General features: G+C 33.8%; 3 protein-coding genes across 4 annotated transcripts; 2 read left to right on the top strand and 1 right to left on the bottom strand.

The window, feature by feature from the left end:
• Positions 1-456: 456 nt before the first annotated feature.
• LOC18592998 (vacuolar protein sorting-associated protein 52 A) lies at positions 457-16,558 on the bottom strand. Of its 2 annotated transcripts, XM_018125554.2 has the most exons (21): positions 16,338-16,558; positions 16,007-16,071; positions 15,799-15,881; positions 15,633-15,690; positions 15,363-15,458; positions 14,825-14,926; positions 13,207-13,290; positions 12,609-12,689; positions 11,473-11,616; positions 10,525-10,616; positions 9,256-9,337; positions 7,154-7,336; positions 5,217-5,332; positions 5,054-5,112; positions 4,638-4,738; positions 3,738-3,788; positions 2,682-2,861; positions 2,456-2,590; positions 2,141-2,215; positions 1,497-1,554; positions 457-1,025 (listed from the first exon to the last, which is right to left on the bottom strand). In XM_018125554.2, exons 2-21 carry the CDS (start codon positions 16,031-16,033, stop codon positions 721-723), a joined length of 2,112 nt encoding a protein of 703 aa, XP_017981043.2. In that variant the 5' UTR covers positions 16,034-16,071; positions 16,338-16,558; the 3' UTR covers positions 457-720. The 2 variants fall into 2 exon arrangements, with proteins under 2 accessions (XP_017981043.2, XP_007020060.3); XM_007019998.3 differs by lacking the exon at positions 14,825-14,926.
• A 3,378-nt stretch (positions 16,559-19,936) lies between these two features.
• ATHSP22.0 (HSP20-like chaperones superfamily protein) lies at positions 19,937-20,746 on the top strand. The gene has a single exon (XM_007019995.3). It carries the CDS (start codon positions 20,006-20,008, stop codon positions 20,579-20,581), a length of 576 nt encoding a protein of 191 aa, XP_007020057.3. The 5' UTR covers positions 19,937-20,005; the 3' UTR covers positions 20,582-20,746.
• Positions 20,747-21,531: 785 nt separating this feature from the next.
• LOC18592996 (Chaperone DnaJ-domain superfamily protein) lies at positions 21,532-24,029 on the top strand. The gene is made up of 2 exons (XM_007019994.3): positions 21,532-21,880; positions 23,576-24,029. Exons 1-2 carry the CDS (start codon positions 21,605-21,607, stop codon positions 23,696-23,698), a joined length of 399 nt encoding a protein of 132 aa, XP_007020056.3. The 5' UTR covers positions 21,532-21,604; the 3' UTR covers positions 23,699-24,029.
• The last annotated feature ends 46 nt before the right edge of the window (positions 24,030-24,075 follow it).

Genomic DNA, 24,075 nt, shown 5'->3' with positions numbered 1-24,075 from the left:
TTCATCACTATCCCTCTGGTGGCACTGGTTTTAGGTACAAAGCTAGATTAGTGACCAAAGACTTTACTTAGAGATCTGAATTCGACTTTCATGAAACATTTAGACCTGTAGGTAATACTGTAACTTTAAGGTTAGACTTGACGATTTCTAATAGTTGACAACAATAAACCTGTAACCTTCATCAGTTAGATGCCAACAATCATTTTAAGGGTGGTCTTTCGATTGAAGTTTATATCTATGAAGTAGCCTCCAGTAGTACTCTATGACAAGTCTAAACCAGATTATGCTTGCAGACTCAAGAAAGCTATTTATGATCTAAAATGAGCACCTAAGGCCTGATAATAAAATATGCGCAAAAACTATAAATATTTTCAAAAACTAAAAATTATTTTAATCAAATTTTGTCTTGAAACAACATGCAAGCAAAATAATAATAATAATACTTGCATCAAAGTACAAGTTCAAGATCCAAAATAACATTAATTTTCATCTTTCAACTTCATCAAAATTGGCCCAGATCCAAGAAATCGTTCATTAAATAACTAGTAGCAAAAAGATGACAAAAGAAAAAATCAAAAATGGATTTTAATTTATACAACTATATTGAGAATGTGCCTTTAAGAAAAAGAAAAAAAAAAACTATACCGAGAATGTGCAACAACAGTTCCAACTCAACTTCTTGATAGGAGAACCTCTTGTCAAGTGGAAAATTGCAATGGATTAGAAAGTCCTCGAGTATTTCCTGATTTCATACATGATTGAAGATATGGACACAAGATCCTTGTTCAGGGCAGTACCACCATTAATCCTCTTTATGCAATCTGAGAGTCTGGTATAGTAAAGCAGGAGCTGAGTCAATGCAGCCCTTAAGATCTCCATTCCACACAAAAAGTTGCTAAAGGAGGTTATCACATCTTTGTGCATCAGTTCTATCGCAGCCTTCCATCTGCTGGCAAAATCCTTAACAAGGGGCTCGACTTCGGCAATAGTTATAGGCCTCTCGGAGCTAGCATTAGGATCCTCCGCTGATAAATAACTTCCACATGAGTCATATCTCCTCATAATAGAGGGTGCAAGTAAGACAAATCGACTCATGAGTATTTGGAATGGAATCGGAAAATACTCAAGCTCGACTCTTCTAATCAATCTTAATTTGAATGAGCGAAGTTTTTGTCTTATAATATACTTAATTTGAGTGATTCACGAGTCTAATCAAGCTTAATATTTTATGTCTAATGTGAAAATATTCAAGCTTGAGCTTAATTTTAGTTTGATTTTAATCTAGCCTACTCAAGTTTAGCTTGAGTAACTTGAGTACTCTTTTGAGTGGTGCTATGCTTCGAAAAATAAAGCTCAATTATGCTCAAACTAAGCTTCTACTCTCAAGTTTTAATTTCTCCTCGAACTGAAGCTTTTTATTAAGTCAACTTAACTCGATTACAATCTCAAGACATTTGGCAGATTATGTAACAAGGAGATCAACTTGGAATACTTACAGGCTCGAGTCTTCACAAACTTTATCAAATCACTAAAATGTTCCACTAGCAATTCTTCCTGCATGGTTAATGGATAAAGTAGGTAAGCTGCAAATATAAAGGAGGAAACAGAAGTGACACCACACCTAAACAAATCCATAACCAAGTTAAGCTCTCTCCGTATCATCCCACATTGTATCCTAGAACCAATCCCGCAATTTTTAGTGATTTAAAAGTACAATGCAAAATGGCCAATAGGCCCTTCACCAAAAGAAATGTGTTTGTTTATGCGTCAAACATGCAGGTTTGACACAATAAAAACCTGCATATTGCCACAATAGTTCTTTTCAACCACAGTGCGAGAAATGGGGAACAGTGGCCACCATCAAATAAGAACGTAATGCCACTATGGACACTAAAATTTTCTAAAAGAGGGATCATTTAAGCAAAATGAATCTGTTGCACTAACAAGTAATAATGGTGTAGTATATGCGGTTTGATAAATGAAAGAGTATGCCAAGGTTTTAACTAAAATTTGAACTATGGTCATGCTCTGACACATAATAAAGAGGTTAATCATTGCATATGCACACACTCCACCTGCCTGCCCAACCTAAGTTTTACTATGAGGCAACGTGGTTTACACATCAAAACTGGTCCCTTACCACAAATAATCCTGTGTTACTCTTTAGCAGCTCCTCAAAGTGCAGTTGAAATTTACCGCCTTCAGGACCAGCTTCCTAGAATCCAGTAACAAAAGTCAAAAAAGATTGAAATCAAAGCAATTAAGGTCTAACAGCTATTTGATATATACTACAAACAGATAATCACTTCTTCAAGAGATTAACATCCAACAAAAAGAACTCAACCAGAATTTTAATCTTCAACTGTGATTAATTGTTTCAGACAGACAAGAAAAGTCATATCAAGATCAGAGATTAAGTATAATAAAACAGAAGAATCTGAGTACCAATATTTACCTTCAGCACTGCAATTGTCATGTCATAGTTGTTTATAAGAAACACAATTTGTAACTTTGGTTTTGAAAACAATTTTGCAAGCTTCATAAGGAGGTCGTCAACAGCCATTCTCAATCGTTCCATATTCAATTCAAGCTGCATATTTTGAGGGTAAAAATTTTAGATGATTAAGATCATCAAAAGACTCATAAGCAGCAGTTTTATGAATTATTCCATTGTATCTAACCTGCCCATCTCCATATTCAACATTGAGATGAATAAGAGAAGCTGTAAATTCAGCATAACGCCTCATGACATAATGAGGATGAATATCATCTTCCCATAACAGCTTCACATTTGCATTTCGCAGACTGCTGAGGTGCATGTCAAATACCATCTTAAAACGAGGCCAGAGAGAAATGTTAACCTGTTCAGATTCAGTTGACAGTTAGCTTTACGATCAAATTTTGACATCACATAAGCTGAAGACGACCACAATTTTCACAACAACAGAAGTCAATAGTGCATTGAGAAACAAAAACTTCTGTTTGTTATGCATAAACACCAGTTACATACTAATTCCTCTTTCCCTCAATTTTTTTCCTTAAGGGGAAAAAAAACTCAGGCTTTCCATATCACGATGCTTATTGCCTCCAAGAGTTCATACAAATATGCACTTATATTAAAGTTCCATATGAACACTAAGGGCCCCTTAAGGATAGCCACTAGTAGACTTGAAAATGTTGGACACAACCCGCTAACTCAATACAGAGTTAAGTGGGTTTGAGTCTTGTATAATTACATTTGTGTGAAAATCGTGTCAAACCGTTTATGACACAAAAATATTTGTCTTATGCAGGTTGACATGCCTAGCCTGTATATGACATGTTTATACACGTTTAACTAATTGTATTAACATGTTAATCCACATTACTCCACATATCTAACCCATTTAAACTCATTAATTGAATTATTACTATTTAAAATACATAAAATAACTTATTATTCATGTTTATAAGGTTAATCGTATCTAAATAAATTAACCATGTCGTGTCTAAACAGGTTAATTATATTTAAACATGCTAACCGTGTAATAAACATATTGTGTTCATGTCAATCCATTTATCTGTTATATCATTACCTTTACACAACATGATTACAATATGCTAACGCGAATTGCCAGCCCTACCAAGACATTAAATATGTAGAATTTAAAAAATAATAAAAAAAGGCTAAATTTTGAGCAAACTGTCAAGCATGCCAGAGATGTAAAATGATTTATCATAAACAGAAGATAACAAACCTTGTCTAGATATGAATCCAAGCATGGAATCCTTCGCCGAGACATGATAAGCTACAAAAGGAAACTAAAATGTCACAATTGGAAATTACTTGCAAAATACAAAATTACAAGGTAAAGCCTGGTCAGAGAACAAACTGCATAAAGATTAAATCCGACTGACATATATGATGTGTTCAGGTTAAGAATGATCAAAGTCAATGAGCCTAAGAAACTAATACACCACTCAACACACTGTAAACCACCATAGGTTATCTAAATCAAAGAAGAAATAACAGGGGGAGGGTAACAGCAGAGAGAACCAAGACGTTTGATGTCAAGAGTGCCTAAACCTGAATGAATGAATCATAAATGAGTTGCACTTGCAAATGGTTTAACCAAATATGCTCTGGCAGCATAAAACATTGAATCACAGAAAAAAGCACTAATGGTAGGCATACTAAGATGATGATCCTAGGTCAGACAAGAAATGTAAACAATAAAAAGGTTCCCCATTTTAAGGCATTGCTATCAGTACTCATACAACAAAACATCTGTACAGCACATCACATGCATGAGCACAAGTGGCAGCAGAAGAAAGAATGACATATTGTAAAGGCTTTACTTTGTTTTGGACATTAACAAGCCATGGTTCCCTTTAATCTACTAATCACCACATGAAGGTCAGCCATTAAAAGCCATGGGAAATGTGTACATAAAGAACCCAGTTTATCACAACATTCATGAATCCCTTGCATAAATAAGATTTATCGTGTAGTCCACCAAGAAGTTAATGTGACACAAGTAGCATAGGAGTCGACTAATGTACCCACCAGTGTGAAGGCTTAAATACAATCATTAGTTCAACAAACAACAAATTGCCTAAAAGAGAATTATAAATATAAGAGAACTTGGAAAAATCACCTGGTGCTGGTGTATTATGCGTATCATAAGCATAAGGCCAATAGCATCATAACAGTTTGGAAGTATAGAATTGAAGTGTTCATCAATGACAGCAAATGGACCTGAAGATATGTTAGCACACAAGTAGTCATTAGCACCTCCCTCTGTATCCTGAAGATATGATAATAATCTTTGATGCTCTGTCCTTTAAAAATTTTATTAACAGATTAACTTATTTACTTCCTAAAGTGTGAAATTTTCAACTACTTATTGAATATCATAAGCTGACATAGAGCTTCAAGATCACTGATAAAGTCCTACATTTTGACAATTGCTGCTCATATGAAGGATTACCATACAACATAAACCTACATTACAAGCATCCATGAAAGTCTAACAATAATCCTAGTCAATTATGTAGCAAATCTGCACTTTACCGGCAAAAATATCATAAAATATGGACTCCTCCCCAAAGAACTCATCACAAAAAAGATACCTGCCCAATCCAAACAAGAAAAAGAAGGAAAACATTAAACACACATATAACTCTGGACTTAAATTAGATGACAGTCAGAAGCAAAGGCAAGGAGTAAAGGGTACTCAGAAGTTGCTGTATCCATTAGCAGTTTGTGCAAGCTCCTGAAGAGGACCTCATATGGATACTTTAAAGAGCTGGCTTCGGCAATATGTGGAATAAGTGCAGGTTGATCAATTTCCTGTAAAACAATGTAAAACCATGGAATCAATCCAAACAGAATATCAAGAGTTAAAAACCAAATAAACATGGCTATTAATCAATTTCCTGAAGCCAATAAATATAAGCCACAAACTCAAGCTCTCAAATCAAGGACATATGAGTCTAGAAACAATCCACACCATTATTACATCTGGCATGCAGGTATCTTCAAATTTTCAACAGCTTTAGGCTAATTTCTTTTAGCTTAATTAGATATAGAAGCTAGGTAAAAACTTAGCCAACAGGACTAATTTAAGCAAGTAATCTAAGTAGCATTAAGAAGATTTTGCCTAAAGCTAATATAGCATGATTATCTAAAACCTGCCAGCTATCGATTTGTCCATTGGTGCATTCTATTAGTACAGGAATAAATGGTATATAGATTTTGGCAACCTTATTTGAGGTGCGACTCATGGCAATAATAGAAGGAATAAAGATAAGTTCCAAAGGTTTCAGAGAATCCATGACATTGATGGTCGTCCCAGGTCATATATCTACCTAAACCAAGAAAGGAAGAGAAAGTCGCTCCAGAAATCATTGATTACCGCGTCAATCTGTTGGGTTCAACCAATGTAATCCAGGTGATTCCAATTGGAATGAGATCTTTCTAATAATTTTGTACCTATGCCCATTTTCACAAAATCAAATTCAAATACAAAAGGCATCTTTTAGCTTTTGTCTCATGCAAAAGAAGCAAGCTGATAAAGATATGTTTTCTATTTTTTTTTTCATGGACCAACAAGTTTACTAAGGGCATGACCCATGTACCGCATCTAATTAATCGATTAGATGAAAACAATACACAAGCAGCCAGCAAGGTCAAGAAGACCATCAAATACTTCCTCTCCTGCAAAACCCAAACCCTTTGAATGCTCAGCTAGTCCTCTCACCATAATTTTCTCATAGAGTGAAGCTAATGAACTTGTCATTAGGTTACTAACAAATACAATCACCTAGTGCACTCAAAAGGTCATGAGTACTTCTCCCTAGCTACATGAGAGAAAAAATAGGCAATCTGCTGAGTTACTACAATATTTCCACATCAGCACCAACAAAATAAGGTTACTTTTCTGAATCAGCTTTGAATGAGCTAGCATCCAACTATCCAACAAAGAGGAGGCAGCATGGGGGAAGGAAGAGTAAGCACACAAGCATTTGAGCACTAAATCTTGAATTTAATGAACTGAGTATTAGCTATTAACAAGATAAGACTAATCCATCATAAACAAAAACTCTATGCTCTCCAAGGGAATCTTATACTAAACCAGTTTGATACACCATCTTGGTTATTCAAAGACAAACAATGCAGGCCATTGAGAGTAAAATTGATAAGAAAAGTATTCATGATAGCAAGCCAAGTGAAATTTCAAAAACTAAAATGAACTTAATAAGCATATGCATTCACAAACATGTACATGCAGCGAGCAAGTCACACAAAAGAATAGAATAGTAAAGCATTGTGAAGAGTCATTTTTAGTTATGAACAAGCTAGTTGGGGATAAAAAACTGTGCAAAGCACTTTATATCTACAGTGTCCAGTGGATTTAACTTTGTCATAGAATTTTTTTTATCTAAAACAATTACATATTAAATCAAATTCTTATATTATATTCATAATATTGCTTATGTAAAGGATATGTCTGTTATGTGAACTTTCTAAAAGAATCCCTGAAAGGGGTTAAAAAAAAGTGATTGATTCTGAAAAACTTACAATTGAAAATTATTCATTCAGGAGTTAATTAATAAACTAAATGCAAACTATTAAATAGATGACAAAAATAACCAAGTTGACTATCAGAACCTTTAAAACATTTAATCTCTCCCCCAATGCAAAAACAGCAGAACGGTTTTTCAGTGGTTCTCTTCCTCTTGAAAAAAGACTAGTGCTTCTGGTCTCCACACCAATCAAATCATTAGATGTTGCAATATCTAACTGTAATTTCTCCAATGCTTGAATATAAGCTCGGAAATGTGCACTTAGAACCTGTAAAAGGTGCAAAACCATTCAGTCCTTATGAAAAATCACTTGTACTGAAGTACCTCAGATATTAGCATCCTCATCTTTTACAACATGCAAACTGAGTAAGCTATTAAACACGGTCATCTGATGCACATGCAACAATAACAGAAAAAGAGTACATGTGACACATGTAGGTTGACTAAAAACTAAATTTTGATAACACAGCCGCCACCATGATCTTCCAAGTTACTTATAAGGTAAGTAAGGTATGGCTTTACAGGTACGGTAGGGGGAGGGAAGAGCTAAATCACTCTCTTCTACTCCAGTCGTTAAACCTGCATTCGAAGCTTGAGCTGAGCTACCCAGTTCACTTCAAAAAGGAAGCATTGCAGCTTACCCCTTCCAAATTTCACATACTAAAGCTAGTGCAGCCTTACCACTTAGTCTTGGTCATTAGATAATAGCCAATAAAGTTAAGCTTGATATAGAGCCTGTTAGCCCATACCAGAGGACCTCAGCTCAGATACACAGGATGGAAACGAAGCATGCAGCCTAGTTCACAACAGAGCCCAATGGGAAAGTTTTAACCACTAAGAAATCAAGTAACATGCCTTATCGCAGCAAATTTCCTCTTTTCCAACTGATGCTTATGGCAGCAAAATCCAGTTGCAAGGAAGGGCTTTCCAGATTGAAAGAAGTGAGGGAACCATCCAGATGATAAGCCAGTTACGACAGAATATAGGTATTCGCACAACATTGGTATAAAGTTAAGCTCTCAATTTCCAAGTTAGATGGGCCACCAGAGCTCCAATGTATGAAGCAACTAGCATTATGTAAGAACTTAAAAGAAAAATTGCTAACCAATACCAAAGACAAAAAGTTAGATATGCTATCATGATAAGCAAGAAAAATAGAGGGTGGTTTGTAGTCTTTTTAGGTATCCAAGATCTCAATTGAAAATCCAGTAAATTGACATTTAGCTGGGAATATAACATGTATTTTGTCTTAAATCCTCCCAATGAATGCCAAGAAAAATCTTTTGGCAAATCACCCTCTAATTCAGGATAAATATTTCGCTGATAAATTTTTAAGTGTCATAAGAATCAGAAATCATTGTATGGGCCCATTCTACAACATCAGTTATAACTGCAGAAAAAAAGGACACAACACATCCTTAAAAATTGTCATATCAGCACAAATGTACTGACTATTAAGGAATCTGGCAAAGTTACTATTACTAAGTTGTGGGTTTATTTATGAGCACATGACAATTTTTAATGGCGTCTCACATCCTAATAGGGCATTGTAGCAGGAAGGATTCTCCATGAGAACAAGGCATAATTAGCAAGTAAACTGAGTTGCATGATAAAACTCTTAAAGGGAAGAGTGGGAAGAGAAACAAACAGAGTGGTAGCCTCTCCCTTGATTGGAAAACATTTTAATAGAGGGCAAGGATTTGGAGGTATACATGTACCTTGTACCCTTCCAAAACCTCATTTTTTCGAAGCTCCAAATTGAGAGGAGAAAGTTTCCACATTAAAATTTTAGTATTGTGCTGACAAAGTTACCCTTGTTTTGACATATTTTTCTAATTTAAAAAAAGGCATAATTGTAAACTTACACAATCAGTTATTCTTTCCATTCTTTTCCACTCTTTAACTAAACAAGGTTTCCAACATAACCCCTTCCATTCCTTTCCCTCTCCCTTTTAGAGTAAAGCCAAACAAGGGGAACTATACCTCAGCCCCCCTCTTCGGCTCTTACCCCATTCCTTCCCGTCCTAGTTCCCAAACATAGTGCAAATCCATATGAGCTACATACAGCTTCTTTATTACCAATAAAAGAAAACATAAATTAAGTTGATTAAACTTATCTTTTAAAAACAAAAATAGGAACACTGAGAGAAAAAGCAAAGATAGAAATCAAAGCTCTAAAGCCTTCACCTTATTCATTGTGTCAATATATGCTGCACGAACTTCACTATACACCTCTTTGCTATGTTCTTTGAGGAAGGAAATGACATACCTAAAATTCCAGGTTATTATCCATCAGATTATGGCAAACAAGCAATTTATGAAAAAAATAAGCTCAGCAATTTATACAATTCATGAAAAATGTAAACATGAGATGAATTTAGTACTAAAATAACCACAAAATTGTAGTGGACAAAGAAAGAGCAAATGATTTTACACATACGGAAAAACAAAAAAAAAAGATATTAAAAATTAAATATATTAATACCCCTCTGCCATTAAGTCTGTCCACCTTTCTTGTACTGATTGTTCCATGTGTTCGTCAAGTACTTATATTTTGACAAGTATTTATTCTTACATTAACTAATATATGCCATATTCTAACTCACAACATCAAGTCAAAAAAAGCCATTAGATATTAAGTAAAAAAGTAGTGCTTATCAAACTAAAATCACAATTTAACTAAAAAGTAGTGTTAGCTTAAACTCAGTGCCCATGAAAGTAGACTATATTGTTAGCCATGTGGAGTGACAGCAAAAATATCATCCAAATCAGCTTACCAAAAGTTATGCAAATGATATAAATATAAACATAAAAAACTTCATATTAATACGTCATTTACAAAACTGGGTGTTGATGGGTGTGCAAGGATGCATCAGTACTGACTGTAGGCATACGTGATGCATGCCATTGATACTTTTGTGAGATCATAGGCATGATATATATCGTTCTAAGTGAATATACAATGGTATACAGAACATGAATGTATCACTAGAAGCTTCTTGATGCAATAAAACAAAAAATAGGACAGAAAGAGCAATAAAAGAGTCAAATGGTAATTTCAGGAAAAACTCTCTAAGATACTTTTAGCTAGTTAAGCATCCAACCTAAAATCAACAGTCTAAAACCAATTGACTAAGGTTTTAGACTGGATTAGCGCATTTTAGAATTTTTCATGATATCAGTATAGGCCTGGGCCTTGTTCGTTAATGGAGTGTGACAGGCTTGCCATACCAACAAGTGAAGTCCACATCACACAATAGGCACTTCATATTGAGAAGCTGAGTATGTCGCAATTGGCTTTTAGTTGGATGCCCATTATACAATTTGTTAAAACATTTGTAGAATATACATGGTGTTCCTTGGAATTCAGATACTGAAATAGATCTGAGCATCATAGTGTTGAACACAACAGGAACATTAAATGAGCTGCCAAAGAAATTCATAGAGGAACCTTACTTGTACTTTAAAAGAACATTTTGTTGAAGGATCTGGATGTTTGTCTTTGGTTTCCTCAGTGCTTGAAGCTTTTGAACAATAAAATCAAACACCTACATAAAAATGATAGATGAAGAGTATTTCTTTACACTTGAAGATAGACATAGATGAAGAGCATTTCTTTAAACTCTCAAGTGATAAGGTTTGTAGTGAAATTTGAGTCAAAAGTAAGCAACAGATCAGTACTACATTATCAATTGGCATCTTCTAAAACCCCATTTCAAATTGACATCACGATATTAATCAGAAAAAATAAGACAAGTTTTATTTGAAATATATATATATATTTATACACATATATATGAACTCCAAGACACAATAGGTATTAGTCTATGCTCAACAAAAACAGGACCAAAGCACTTAACATGGTTAAAAATTCAAAGCCAATTCCCGACAATATCAGCAAGACATATTCAAACTCTAAGTTTTCTTATACAAGGTCAGAGTTAAGTCAAATCTAAAATCTGTAGGATAAAATGTAGGTGCTGAATTAAGATTACATCTAGCAATTGTATATTTAAAAAATCAGTTGTTTAATAAAAAAGATATACTGAATGACCATATGTTTCAGTTTTTGAACAAGAGATCGGTTCTTTGCTAAACACGATTGAACTGGTAGACAGCTTTTAAGCTTCAATGAAAAAGTAAATAAAGTTCTGCAACAACTAGAAAATCTGACCATAGACCTCCAGACACAGAATGAGATGTAAACTAAAAACCATCTCTGGAATGTCCACAAAAATATTCCAAACAGGAAATGTACTCAATATAGAATGATATGCATGATGCCAGATAGAGGGTTGTTAAAAAGAAAAAAAAAACAAAACTTGATCTATTTTGGTAGAAGTCACCCATTAATATAGGAGTAATTACTCAATGTCATCCAAGCATGAGGTGAATCAAGTTAACCTTTGATACTGCTTTCTGCATCAATTTTTCAAGCTCAGGCTGAACATCTTTCAGCGCTTTTGAAGCTTTAACCATTGGATCCACTTCAACAAACTTCAGCTTCTTGCTTAGAATGTCAAGAGTTCTCATATATTCATCATTGACCTGAAAGAAAATTCCACTGAGAGTACATTAGCAAAAATGGAAAATGGATAATACACCAGAACTTTGAGGATACTAATAGCTGAATTCAGAAAGACATACAGGAGCATATAAGTTCAAGCAATAAAGACCGAGTTATGAATTACTACAAACAAAAATTGTACATAAGAGAACAAAACAGTTACTCCTGCCACACAAGCATAAAAAAGACATACTTAATCCACAAAACAGATAAAGAAGAACAAAACAAGCCCTTACACAAGTGAGATTGACTACATGAATCATTTTACACCATTGTGCTCTATTTAGAACCATGTTTTAAGTAAGAACAGTAAAAGTAAGGTTCTTATTTTATAGTTTCCACCTATGACTTTATTGGACTTCTACTTTTGACATAGCATCCTTATTTTCTCACATCTTCTGACAGAATGATTACTAAGCCTTCAATTCATATGTCCAAACCACCTTAAACGTATCTCCCCCATTTTGTCCTCAGTTGGTGTGATTCCCCCACCCTTGATGAGATGCATTCATTTAATTCACAAAATGCAAAGGAAAAGAAATACTTGGGGGTTCTGCAGGTGTGTGCTATAGATATATATATAAAGAGAGAGAGAGAAATGCTTAAACAGGAGGAGGAGGAGGAGGAGGAGGGAGGCGTAGTGTGCAAATTTCTGGTTTTTCATCTTAAGTACATGTCCTGGTATGCAGTATCACACATAAATTGCTTTATTGAAAACACTTAAAAAGAGTTACACCAGATGTAGAACTCTCTCTAATCTATATGGAGAATTCGTCAGTTCATTTTCCTTCATAAAATCTCAAAAAGATCACCTAAGAAAAGATTAGGCAACTGATGAAACTCCTAATATTTGCATAACAATATTTTGGCCTCATAGGAACAATATCCAAAGACATTTTGTGAGCAAAGACAATAAGCAAGAAATTTCAATATTCACATGAGAATTAGGTGGGCAAACAGAAACCATAAATACCTCCCCATCAACAATTATGTCAACCATCCTTGGAGGGACTATAATGTCTTCAACAAATTTGGCCAGCTTCGATTCTGCCACCTATTTGAAAACAACCGATGAATAAGCATTATCGTATCGTTCTAAGAAAACTACAATTAAATGGAAAGAAAAGAATAGCATTTAATGGGACCAGACTGGTGCAAAGTATCCGAGTTGAATATGGTAGTAGTAAACTTGTTTTATTTGAAACAAAAACAATAATAGCATCTGTAGTCCCAGTCCGTAATCTACACAACATTAATAAGACATTTTGAGGTGCGCTAATCTGCATGAACTTGATTTGTAATGTGGAGTTCCTCCAGGTTGCACCCCATCTCCAAGAAGGAGAGTGAAAAAGAGAATAAAGCAAGGGAAGATAAAAAGGGGAAGTCTTCAACATGAATAAAGCACATATACCTATACAATCATTTCTTAAGGGTTCATTTTCTCTATCTTTTCAAAATTGAGGCAAGATACAAGGTGACAAGTACTGTTCATCCAAGAGATCAACACACCAGGCATTTAAGCTAAGTCCAAGCAAATAAACAAAGAACTACTGTCTGTAAAGGAAACATACCTTGCGATTCTTTAGCTTTAGACCCATATCCATAGACTTCTCTTGGAGTATTTTTATGTCTGAACTTATTGAACCAATCTCAGCCTGGCACAATGTTAAAACATATTAATGATTCTGATACCAATATATATTCACAACAAACAACTCCACTATGAAGACAAATTAACTTTTAAAATCTTGTAATGTAATTGAGAAAAAGTACAACTGATTTGCAAGAGGTATAAAAAAATTGAGTAGCAAGTAGCAATAATAAGCCTTAAAAATCCTGCACACACAGATCTAAGCATGACAAAAAGATTAAACAAATAGAATCATTTAATTTGGGGTTAATTACACGTTTGGTACTCGAGCCATGATCAAATGTTCGATTTGGTATGTAAAGTTTAAAATTTCACAATTAGGTACCCAAACTTTGCTTCTGTTAAATAGCTTGCACCTGAGACATTGTTTGTTAGTCAAATAGGTGACATTGACAAAAAACAACAAATAGGAGTGTGCCATGTGTCTAATTCCTATTTGCCATTTTTTTCCATGCCACCCATTTGATTATCGGAGTTAGCGAGGTGTGCAATATGTTTAACAGAATAAAAGTTGGAGTACTTAATTGCGAATTTATTTTCTTCACCTACCAAAATGTTAATTTCACTATAGTTTGGGTATCAAATGTGTAATTAACCCTTTAGTTTCCCTCCTATGTTAAGATTCAAATGCATCTTAGTATACTTATCTTGCTGAACTTATTTCCAGTCAATCACCACAAGTACTAGCAGGCGAAAAAAAATCAAGGGCATGTAAATACCATGCTTTAAAATAATTGCAGAAATGAAAGCAAGCAATTCCAATAGCGGAGCTGCTTACATCAGGATGCTATTCAGAGTTTATAGAGTGTCTTTTGCATATTAAACCATTTATAAACATTACCCTGTAACCCCTTTAACACTTTTAGCAATGTAAGGATCCAGAGTATAAGACCAGATATGCTGAAAACAGCTCTGCACACAAAGAGTTAATAGAAGCAACAAAATGTTCACCCTAATGATAAGTTAAGGACTACAGAGCTTGTCAAGGAAAGGTCATCATGATCAAACCCTCTGACCGAAAAATTAGATTGCTGCCTGATTCCTTAAACTAACCTGTAGTGCACAAGGCATTATGACTATTTTTCAGACAACAACTTGACCTGATTGTACTACTTTCAAAAAGCCTTCAGGTTGCAAATTAACTGAATTTCACATTTGCCTCAATGTAACTAGCCAGGCGGAACAAGCTCAAAGGTCATTTCAAGACTATGCTATAGGAAATCAAATCAAATCAAATCAATATTGCTCTCCAGTTTGCAGTTTTACGCAAACGTAATTTATTTCTGTTTGAGCGTCTATACAACAACTAGGAAGTGCCACCTAGTTACACACTTAAGAGTTTAAAAGTGGCCCTTTATAATCAATCTGGGAAAATGAAAAGTTTGTTAAGTTATAGAACTCTCAGACCTCACCTTTCATTGTTTAATTGTGACCCCCACCCCAAAAAAAAAAGCTAAGAAAAGCAAATGTATAAAAAAGATGTTTTAATGGTAGAAAAAGCATCAAATTGCTAAATTGTATTTCAGGAACTAGCATACCTGAAACCCACTGAGAAGGGTCTCCATTTGTGACAAGATGCTATCACAATCACGAATTTGATCATGGAGAGACACTAGATTATCACTTTCTTTTATATAATCCTGCATCACCTCAATACTTGAAACGCCAATTAATTAAATGATCCCTCGCCTTTGTACAAAAAGAATGATAGGAACAATAATGATAGTCCGCCACAAAAAAAGGAAGCAAAATAAGATGCCTGAAGATAATAAATGAGGGTGTATGCCAAGATTACTTTTAAATTTCAACAAACGGCTTGGCAGCATAACAACCTTACAACATAAGGCACAAATAGCCTTGACAGAAACATTATGTGCTAATTACCACTCCTTTGTTACATGCTGTAAGAATGATTTAAGGCAAAAACAACAAATAGAAAACGCAATTAATGTGTGGACCAAGCATTAGCATGCTCTAGTTTGTCCAAGGTAACTGTAAATCAAGTCAAGACAAAAAGAAAGGCTTAGAAGCATCAAAAAGAGTACAGGGGGATATATCTAAAAAGAGATCACAAACCTGAATTGAATCCAACTCGACTTGTCGTAAGTTGTTCTCAACCCCCTTTGTATACTCCCTTAGTTTTATACCTTTGGACAATATATTTGCAACCACCTACATAATACATGCGGGGGAAGAAAACATATATAAGCCTTTGCAGCTTAACCAACTCAATTTGCTAAATATAGTACACCACTGAAAAAGTAATTATTTCATTTTCACTCATTGCATTTGTCGTCTAGGGATAACCTAAATCATTAGAGTCCAAAACAATAAAAAATAACTTACATCATCATTTTTGCATTCTTCCAATTCTAGCTGAAGCCCCTCCAATGATATATCATCACTACAAACAAAAAAAAAAAGGGAAAATCAAACCTTAATACCCCTACAAAGAAGTCAGCACTTGCTGTCAGATTCAAGAGTTCTAAGAAACGAAAATGATATACAGAACCTGCTGGTATCCTCCTCAACAATCAAGTCTCCAACAAACGTTCCAAAATCAAATACATTTTTGGGGGTCTCATTTGGGTGACTCTACAAAGATTGATAAGATAGAATTATAATACTAACATATTAATAACAACAATAAAACCCTAAAGCCTCAAAGAAAATTCCGTTAGTATTTAACAATTAAATCTGCCGAAAGTGAAAAAAACTACTGCGTTGTTTGCTGCAACATCGGCCATCTTGTTCAACACCCAATACCCCAGTAGCTACACTCGAACTGAAATAAAATTCAAATACAGCTAAAATTAGTTTTCTTCCATTTCTAGGTAACAACAGAATATAAAAATAAAAGAAAGGGAATTTGAAACTTGACCCAGATTCAGATCTTAGCTATCTAACAAAGTCTAGGAAATACTAGCATCTAAGACAGTTCAATTAACATTCCAGAATTAGTAAATTAAAAGAAATGCGAAAGATCGGGAGATAAAAAAAGAAGCACAGATCATAAATTCGAAAAGTGAAGAGAAGCTTCCAAAGCCTTACTCATCAATTTCTATGAAACCGAAAATTCAGATTCCAAGTGAATGCCTTGCTTGCTTCTGTCAAAGGGTCTCAAGGCTTTCAAAAAGAGAAGGAAGGGAGCTTGATTTGGTGAAACTAAACAGGTGGAAGTGCGTATAGAAGAGAAAGGAAGAGGAAAACAGAAGGATCGTGGATTATTTTTACAAGTTTGGAAACCAAAATTATTTTTAAATAATTTGAAAACATATGTAAAATAAAAAGGAATATGTAATAAATGAAAAGGTGAAAAATTTATTTGCTTAAATGGGAATTTAAGAATGATAGAATATTAAGAAATTTGTAAGTGATAAATTTTTTAGAGAGAGACAAATATTTAATATTGTAAGAAAAGGGTTGAAAAATTGAGAAAATTTAATTTTGAAATAAGATATTCATTTTCTTTTGAAATATAAGTTCAATTTTTTATTCAAGTGATATTTTTTAAAATAAAAATAAAAATAATAACAATAATGGTGAAAATTTTAAGATAATAATGATAATAAAAACTAACCACTTCAAAAAAAATTGGAATAAAAGACATAAAATTTAAAAAAATACAAGAAAAAAATCAAATCAAAGCTCTTTCATAAAATACCAATTGAAGACTATTCTTAAATTTCATTGAAAAATATTGCAAAGATTTAGGAAAAGTTTTCAATGTTTAAATAATAGGATAAAAATAAAAAAATTGAATAATAACAATAAAGGGAAATTAAATTAAATATGAAACTAAGGATTATCTTACAAAGGCTAAAATTGAATAACACGACTAATCATATCTTAATGAGAGTAATTAGTTACTTTGTGGAACTAATCTATATAAATTAATTACATTCCACGTGGGTTTTAAGCTACATGTATAACTACTCTAAAATACTCTTTCTTCGCATGTTATGATATCCTTTTATGCAAATTCTAGAATAAAGGCGCTATTCTTGTGCCATATACTACTACTTAGCTCCTTAGCAGCTTCTACTATCTTCAAGTATCAACCTTTATTCTTTTGATATTCCCTTTCCAAAGGAGCATGGACATTAAGTACTTATTTGAACTGATTTTTTTTAATTTATTTACCTCTTAAAAGCAAAAGTCAAGTAAAATATAAATTTTGAAAAGCTCTTAAAAAAAATAATTTTTTTTTAAAAAATAAAATTTTGAAAAAAAAAAAAGCTTATGAAAAGGCTCTTGTGAAGAGTTTTTTCTTCACTTCTTTCAAAAATGCTAGAGAATTTTATTTTTGTTTCAAAAATATCCTTATCTATTAAATATAATTACAATATTACCATCTCAAAAAAATACCTTTTATAATAATTTTAACTAAAATTATAACTTATAAAAAAGAACTTATAAAAAGAAATTAACTAAACAACTTTAACTTAATTTTAAAAGGTATTATTTTTCATAAGAACTTCATAATAGCTTTTAAATTAAAAAAAAACCAAGCCAAACAGGCTCTAAGAATGCTCATATTGTATAGTAAATACTAAAATTGTCTTGGTAAAATCACCTCTATAAATATATATATATATATATATATATATACTATTTGGAGATTTGTTGGAACAAAAAATGGATTAGTAACCCCAATTATTACGTTCGCTCTAATGAAGTGGCAATCCATTTCATTATGTTTTGATCTCTCATGGAAAGTATGATATGCTTTTAACTTAATTGCATATATAGTTGAAAACAAAATTCCTTGTCCAAGAGCTCCCGTTAGATATCTAAGTAGTCATATCTCATTTTTTGAAAGGATCGTGACCGGCGCATGAACCTACATGGATAAAGCCCATTAGGCCCAAACTAGCCTAAACCAAGAATGCATGACCTAGTCATCCATCATATTCACATACATTCCATTTACAGTTAAGAATATGCAAACAATTCACCAAGGCTACCACAATACGGAACTTCTCAATGTAAAGTGTGATTTCAATCGCGTTTCATATAAATGTTCACAATGTTATAATAACTATGGTCCAACACAAATCCTGTAATTATATTGCTATGATTCATCCATTATAGTCTTATCATCCACTTACAGCCGTATCAAAGGCTCAACATAATGTGATGAAGTATAAACAAATATAAGTACATCAACATTTATTTACATAACTAAGTTCATTATTAACATAACAGCTCAAAGACTTAACTTAACACACTGCGAAGTGTAACAACATTGAAAGGTTGGAAGGAAGGGTCTACCACACCTATCACGAATGAGTTGGCTATTACTCCACAAGTCGCCTAGACAAGCAAGCTACTGATCTGTAAAACAAAATAGGAGAAAATAGCATATGACTCATAAAGACTCTATGAATGGATACGGGGAAAGGGATAAGCCAAAGTAAAAAGTTTTTATAATAAATCATACTTTGCAAAATAACATGATATATCGTAAATATCCATATAAATACTTTCAAACGTTCAATCATTTCATTTCAACATTATTCCATAAATGTATCATAAAAGTTCAAATATTTATCAGTTTTCATCATAAGAAAAATTAGGGTTTCACTAATAACTCTATTATACAGAATTATTTTAACACATTTTAAGGACTTAAGTAACTAGGTCTTTGGGATTTCAGGTACGGATTTTAGTATTTTAAGTGTTTTTCTTAGTTAAGTTTGATTACATGTCAATTAGTTTTATTTAAGTTATTTTTAGTTAATTTTATATTGTTTTGTTTTAAATTACTTTTAAGTATAGTTATTGTTTATTTGTCTTATTGTTCTTGTGGGAAACTCGATGAGAAAGGTTTATTTGATGAAAAACTGTGCATATGTGGTGATAGTTTTATTCGTAAATGTTGCAGTTTTTCAAGCATAACTTGAGTTACAATAGTCTAATTGATGTGAATCTTGAGCCAATGAAAGCTAAAAGATAGGGTTACAATTTTCATGTTTACCATTTAACTCAATTAAAAACAAATTAAGGTGAAAATCATGTTGTAAGAGGTTAGACTGCTATAATTTCGCACAAGGCAGCACAAGGGAATGAGCGCAGCCTTGAGTTACTCAAGGCTACGGCATCAAAGTACATCAAGGCACCAAACTTCATCTAGAAAGCACAGCATCACAGCATTGAGGAAAGTATGGTTGCGGCGGCACAAGGAAGATTGGTAGCAAGTTTGACCTGTTAATGTGCTATTTGGTTGGATTTTTGGGTTCCCTTTACAATTTTATACATTGATATTGTTTTATTGCATTTTCATTGTAAACCTTGATGTTGGACCTGTTACAATGCTTTGTGGCTAGCTTTTTAGGGTCGTTTATTTCCATAGAAATTTTTTTTTGTACAAATTACAAACTGTATAGAGATTTGTAGACCAAAAGAAAATGCATAGAGTAATAATTAAAGGCATCAAAGCCTCTAGAACATGGACGATGACTCTGTCCCGCTTGCCCCTTTTAATCTGCACAGTGCTGGCGGGCTTGTCACTAGAATCTTCCCCATTTCTCTACAAACACAAATGTCATATCTATCTACACATCATCAGAATGTTCAAGAACTCAAAACTTCCCTTCTTTCCTCTTGCGTATAAATATCCCAACTCGGTAGTGCATTTGATTGTCCTTTGCTTGCGTTTTTAAGTTATATCAATTTCAAACAAGCTAATCGACGCTCTCTTGTATTAGTATTACATAATGAGGCAGCAACTCAACTTCCTACGACTGCAGCTGTTGCTCTTGATGTGTTACGCTGCCTTATCCAATGGGTCTTTGCTGCCATTCATGGATCATCAAGGCAGTGGCAGTTTGTTATTGCCTGATCCGTTCCGGGTGCTAGAGCAAATCCCACTTGGCCTCGAGAGGGACGAGAGCCTGGCACTGTCTCCAGCGAGGGTAGACTGGAAGGAAACACCCGAAGGTCATGTGATCATGTTAGATGTGCCAGGGTTGAAGAAGGAAGAGCTCAAGATTGAAGTTGAGGAGAACCGGGTGCTGAGAGTGAGCGGGGAGAGGAAGAGAGAGGAAGAGAAGAAGTGTGATCATTGGCACAGAGTGGAGCGATCCTATGGCAAGTTTTGGAGACAGTTTAGGTTGCCTGACAACGTAGACTTGGACACTGTCAAGGCTAAGCTGGAAGATGGTGTGCTTATATTGTCTTTGGCCAAATTGTCTCCTGACAAGATCAAGGGTCCAAGGGTAGTCAGCATTGCTGGAGGAGACGCCAATGAACCTGCCAAGCTCAAAAGTAGCGAAGCAAAGCAGGAGCTTTAGATGTTTTTCATAATTAACTTTGTTAATGTTGAGACGAGTTTTTGCAGGAAATAAGGTGCTGTGTTTTCATGCAATTTCGCACTACTAGTATGAATGTAATGTAAGGAAAAGCTATTGTGTAACTTGTGTTCTCTTATATGTGACATGTGGAATGGATGGAAAGAATAGACTCCACGTTTTATGCTTGCATTTATTCATACAATGCAATAATTGTTCAAATATTAAGAAGAAGAATGAAATTCATGAAATTGCATGCAAAAATATCTTTTATAATTGAGAGTCAACTTAATTTTGTGAATAAGAAAATACAAAAGTATGACTTAAAATAAGTTCATTCATTTTTAATGATGAATTTTAAATTTTAATCCTATTAATTAATGGTGTCTCGTTGAGATTAATCTCAAATGTATAATTTTGTAAAATTTCATAAATCCTTTTTTTTATTTGATAGAAGAAATTTCATAAATCTTATTAACATAAATACAAGAGACTAATGATGTATCTTTTTTATCAAAAAAATGTAATTATATGATTTTTTAAATAAGTTTTAATTATTCATTGAACGTGTTTACATAATACGTTTGTATATCTAAATAAATAAATAATAAACATATTATGAGTAATACGAGTATATAATAATATAATTAATTAATTATATTTTAAATGAGTTAAGTAAATTTAACACAATTAAAATATAATTTATTTATATTCACATTAACATGATTAATCTATGAAATATGATTATATTAAACTCAAATTTATTTATGCTTATTTCATATTTATATCGAATTATGATTTTGTGTTTAAATTTTTAACGTCTTAGTAAAAAACGGAAAAAAAAAAAAAAAACATATCATTTGCTGATATTTTCGACCGGCGAAGGCCAAAACTGGATCACCGTACCCTGGGGGTCAAAGTAATAAGCATTAGAATTTAGGATATAAATGATAGAACCGACCAACAAGCGAGAAACACGCAGACCAAAACTGTGAAGATGCAATAGATTTTAAAACACGGCAAAAAATGATAGGAAATGGAAGCAGCAGATTGGGACTGAGAGGAGCCAACCACCAGCAGTTGACCTCCACTCGACGAGGTCTAAGAATCCCAATCATATGCAGATGCTTCCCTAACTTCACCACCCATTACGCCTTGCTGGGACTTACTCCCTTCGCCTCCAAATCCGACGTCAAACAAGCCTACAAACGTCTCGCTTTAAAGTATCATCCTGATGTTTATAAAGGGGAGGATGTCCCTGGTAAAGATAAAGCATTCAGGGAGATTAAATCTGCCTATGAGGTAAGGTTAGCATTCTTTTACTGGCTTTTGGGTTTGCCTGTTGATTCATCTTTTGGTTTAATGTGTTGCTGCTGATTTACGTTTTGGTTTGTTGGTCAATGTTGAGATAGATTTACGAGGTTAGCTTCAAAGGGTTTCTGGGAAAGTACTTCTCAAAATCTATGTCAGTTAGGATGGATATCTAGCTTATATGAAAATAGATGTTTTCAGAGTTTCCAAGGAAACTATAATGCATTTGGTATAGACAAAAAGATTGCGGAGTTGGTTGGCTGGCATATACTCTCATCCTCTTTTTTTTTTACCTTTTATTAATCGGGTACTGAAACAAGATCACTTATAGGTGCCAATGGGTTGCCAGCCTAAGTACACATAAGGTCTAAAAGTTCAGCGTTCTATGCTTCTATAACTGTTACCTATTAATGACAAGGAGATCAAGTTCAGTAATCAGATTGTACATATTTAATCTATTGGCATCAAAGAACCCCCCTATGACAGCAAAAATTTCAGCCAAATTATTAGTAATTCAGCCCAACGCAAATCTCATTCCCTAAAAATGAAAGTGACTGCAGTAATTCTAGCTATACCCACCACGCACAACAGTAACTGGTTTCACCCAGGATGAAACATCTTTATCAAGTTGGTACTCCTAGGAGCCTAGGAGGGTAGAGGAAACCATTCAAACACAATAGGATATCTGTCAAAAAGGCTGTGGTTAAGAATAAATGAACGTCCTGAATATTTCATTTCTTGTTTTCTAAACAGAATGCAATAGATAAGCCAAAAGAGAAAAAACATAGTCCAAGGTATATACAGTTGATGTTATGAGGTTTGAATAAAATATTTCTCCATTTGTCAGCCGAGGAGTAAGATATGTAGTATCTCATTGTTACTGGCAAAAAGTTTTTCTGTCATACAACTTTTTGGTTGGCTGAAATCTCCTGCCTTTCATTTTGAAACATGGGGCAAGCATCTGATAGCCCTTGGTGACATGTCTAACAAATATCAAACATTTGCCAAGCAACTGGCCTTACAGAAATAAATATTGCATAGTCTTGAACTCAACAAAATACATGATTTTAGCAACTCAACTTGATACCATTTGTTAATATCTGATCCAAACATTATTGCTAATGTGTTTTGTAAATTGATCAGCTGGTTTATATTGAAATTACATGAACTTGGCTCATATAAAATCAACAATTTGGGAATCAAAGTCCTCATTTTCTATTCATTGTGGACTAGTAAATAATGGCATTTTGGAGGAAATAGAATGTCCAAAGCATAGGCCTGTTGTGCATATTCCTTCAATCATTTTTTTAACACCAGTGAAGAGGAAAGCAATCTTGCTGTATGCTTTTAAATTTTATATTAGTTGATTGAAGCTATCTCTTGTGATGCCTTATCTTTGTTAGTGTTGCATTTTGCCTAACTTTCAAGTTGCTTTAGAATCTTTCAAATGCCAGACACATAGCAAGCAATTTTCTTTTTACCAATGAAAAGAATTCGAACTCAAAATTTCTTATTTAAATCACCTGTCAATTGTAATCTGGACTCTTCTACAGGATACAGTTGACTAAGATTCTTGTAGTAATCTTGTACTTGTTTCTTTAGTTCCAACTTTTAGTATGCTTCTCAGCCTTGCAGGTTGGCTGATGTTTTGGCACTATTTAAGAATTTCAATTCTTCCCCTTGCAGTGCCTGATGCAGAAGTATGAAGCAGATGAGTTGCAAACTGAGAAGGATTTTGATGAATATGATGATTGGGAAGAGTGGATGGGATTTGAAGGAGGGATACCTGTTACAATTAACCCCTTCTAACTTAATTTTGGCATTTTTTTTGTCACTTCAAGTGATCAGCTACTTGTTAATAGCTTCAGAACTGCTGGACTGTTTCAAGAACTATCACTGTAAATTGCTTATACCTGAAATAGGACAAGAAGAAGTAGAAGAAAGGAGGTTGTCATGTATTTTTGCCTCTTGTTTTCCCTTTTTCCACCATTGAGGCAAGAAGCATGTGTCAATTCCTATATATGTTTGAAATGATAATACGACGCTGAATGTTATGCTTGTACTATTTTGAGACAGTTTCCCATTGGCATTCATCATCCTTATTGTACTAATACAATTATTCCAGATCCTTTTTCATCAAGAGTAAGGGCAGAGATTACATGATTTAATATTCTAAGTCCAAATAA

The sequence above is a fragment of the Theobroma cacao genome, chromosome 8 (genome assembly GCF_053813885.1).
Source record: "Theobroma cacao isolate CCN51 chromosome 8, ASM5381388v1, whole genome shotgun sequence".
Taxonomy (NCBI): domain Eukaryota; kingdom Viridiplantae; phylum Streptophyta; class Magnoliopsida; order Malvales; family Malvaceae; genus Theobroma; species Theobroma cacao.
This window is presented reverse-complemented; position numbering and strand designations above follow the sequence as displayed.

Bases quoted from the DNA above. Each gene is read 5' to 3' on its own strand.
- LOC18592996 (XM_007019994.3), top strand. From the start codon at position 21,605: ATGATAGGAAATGGAAGCAGCAGATTGGGACTGAGAGGAGCCAACCAC. The intron at 21,881-23,575 runs GTAAGGTTAGCA...TTCCCCTTGCAG, and splicing joins AGATTAAATCTGCCTATGAG to TGCCTGATGCAGAAGTATGA.
- ATHSP22.0 (XM_007019995.3), top strand. From the start codon at position 20,006: ATGAGGCAGCAACTCAACTTCCTACGACTGCAGCTGTTGCTCTTGATG.
- LOC18592998 (XM_018125554.2), bottom strand. From the start codon at position 16,033: ATGGCCGATGTTGCAGCAAACAACGCA. The intron at 13,291-14,824 runs GTATGCTAGTTC...ACATTGTGCCAG, and splicing joins CCCTTCTCAGTGGGTTTCAG to GCTGAGATTGGTTCAATAAG. The intron at 5,333-7,153 runs GTTCTGATAGTC...ATTGTTTTACAG, and splicing joins AGAGATTAAATGTTTTAAAG to GAAATTGATCAACCTGCACT.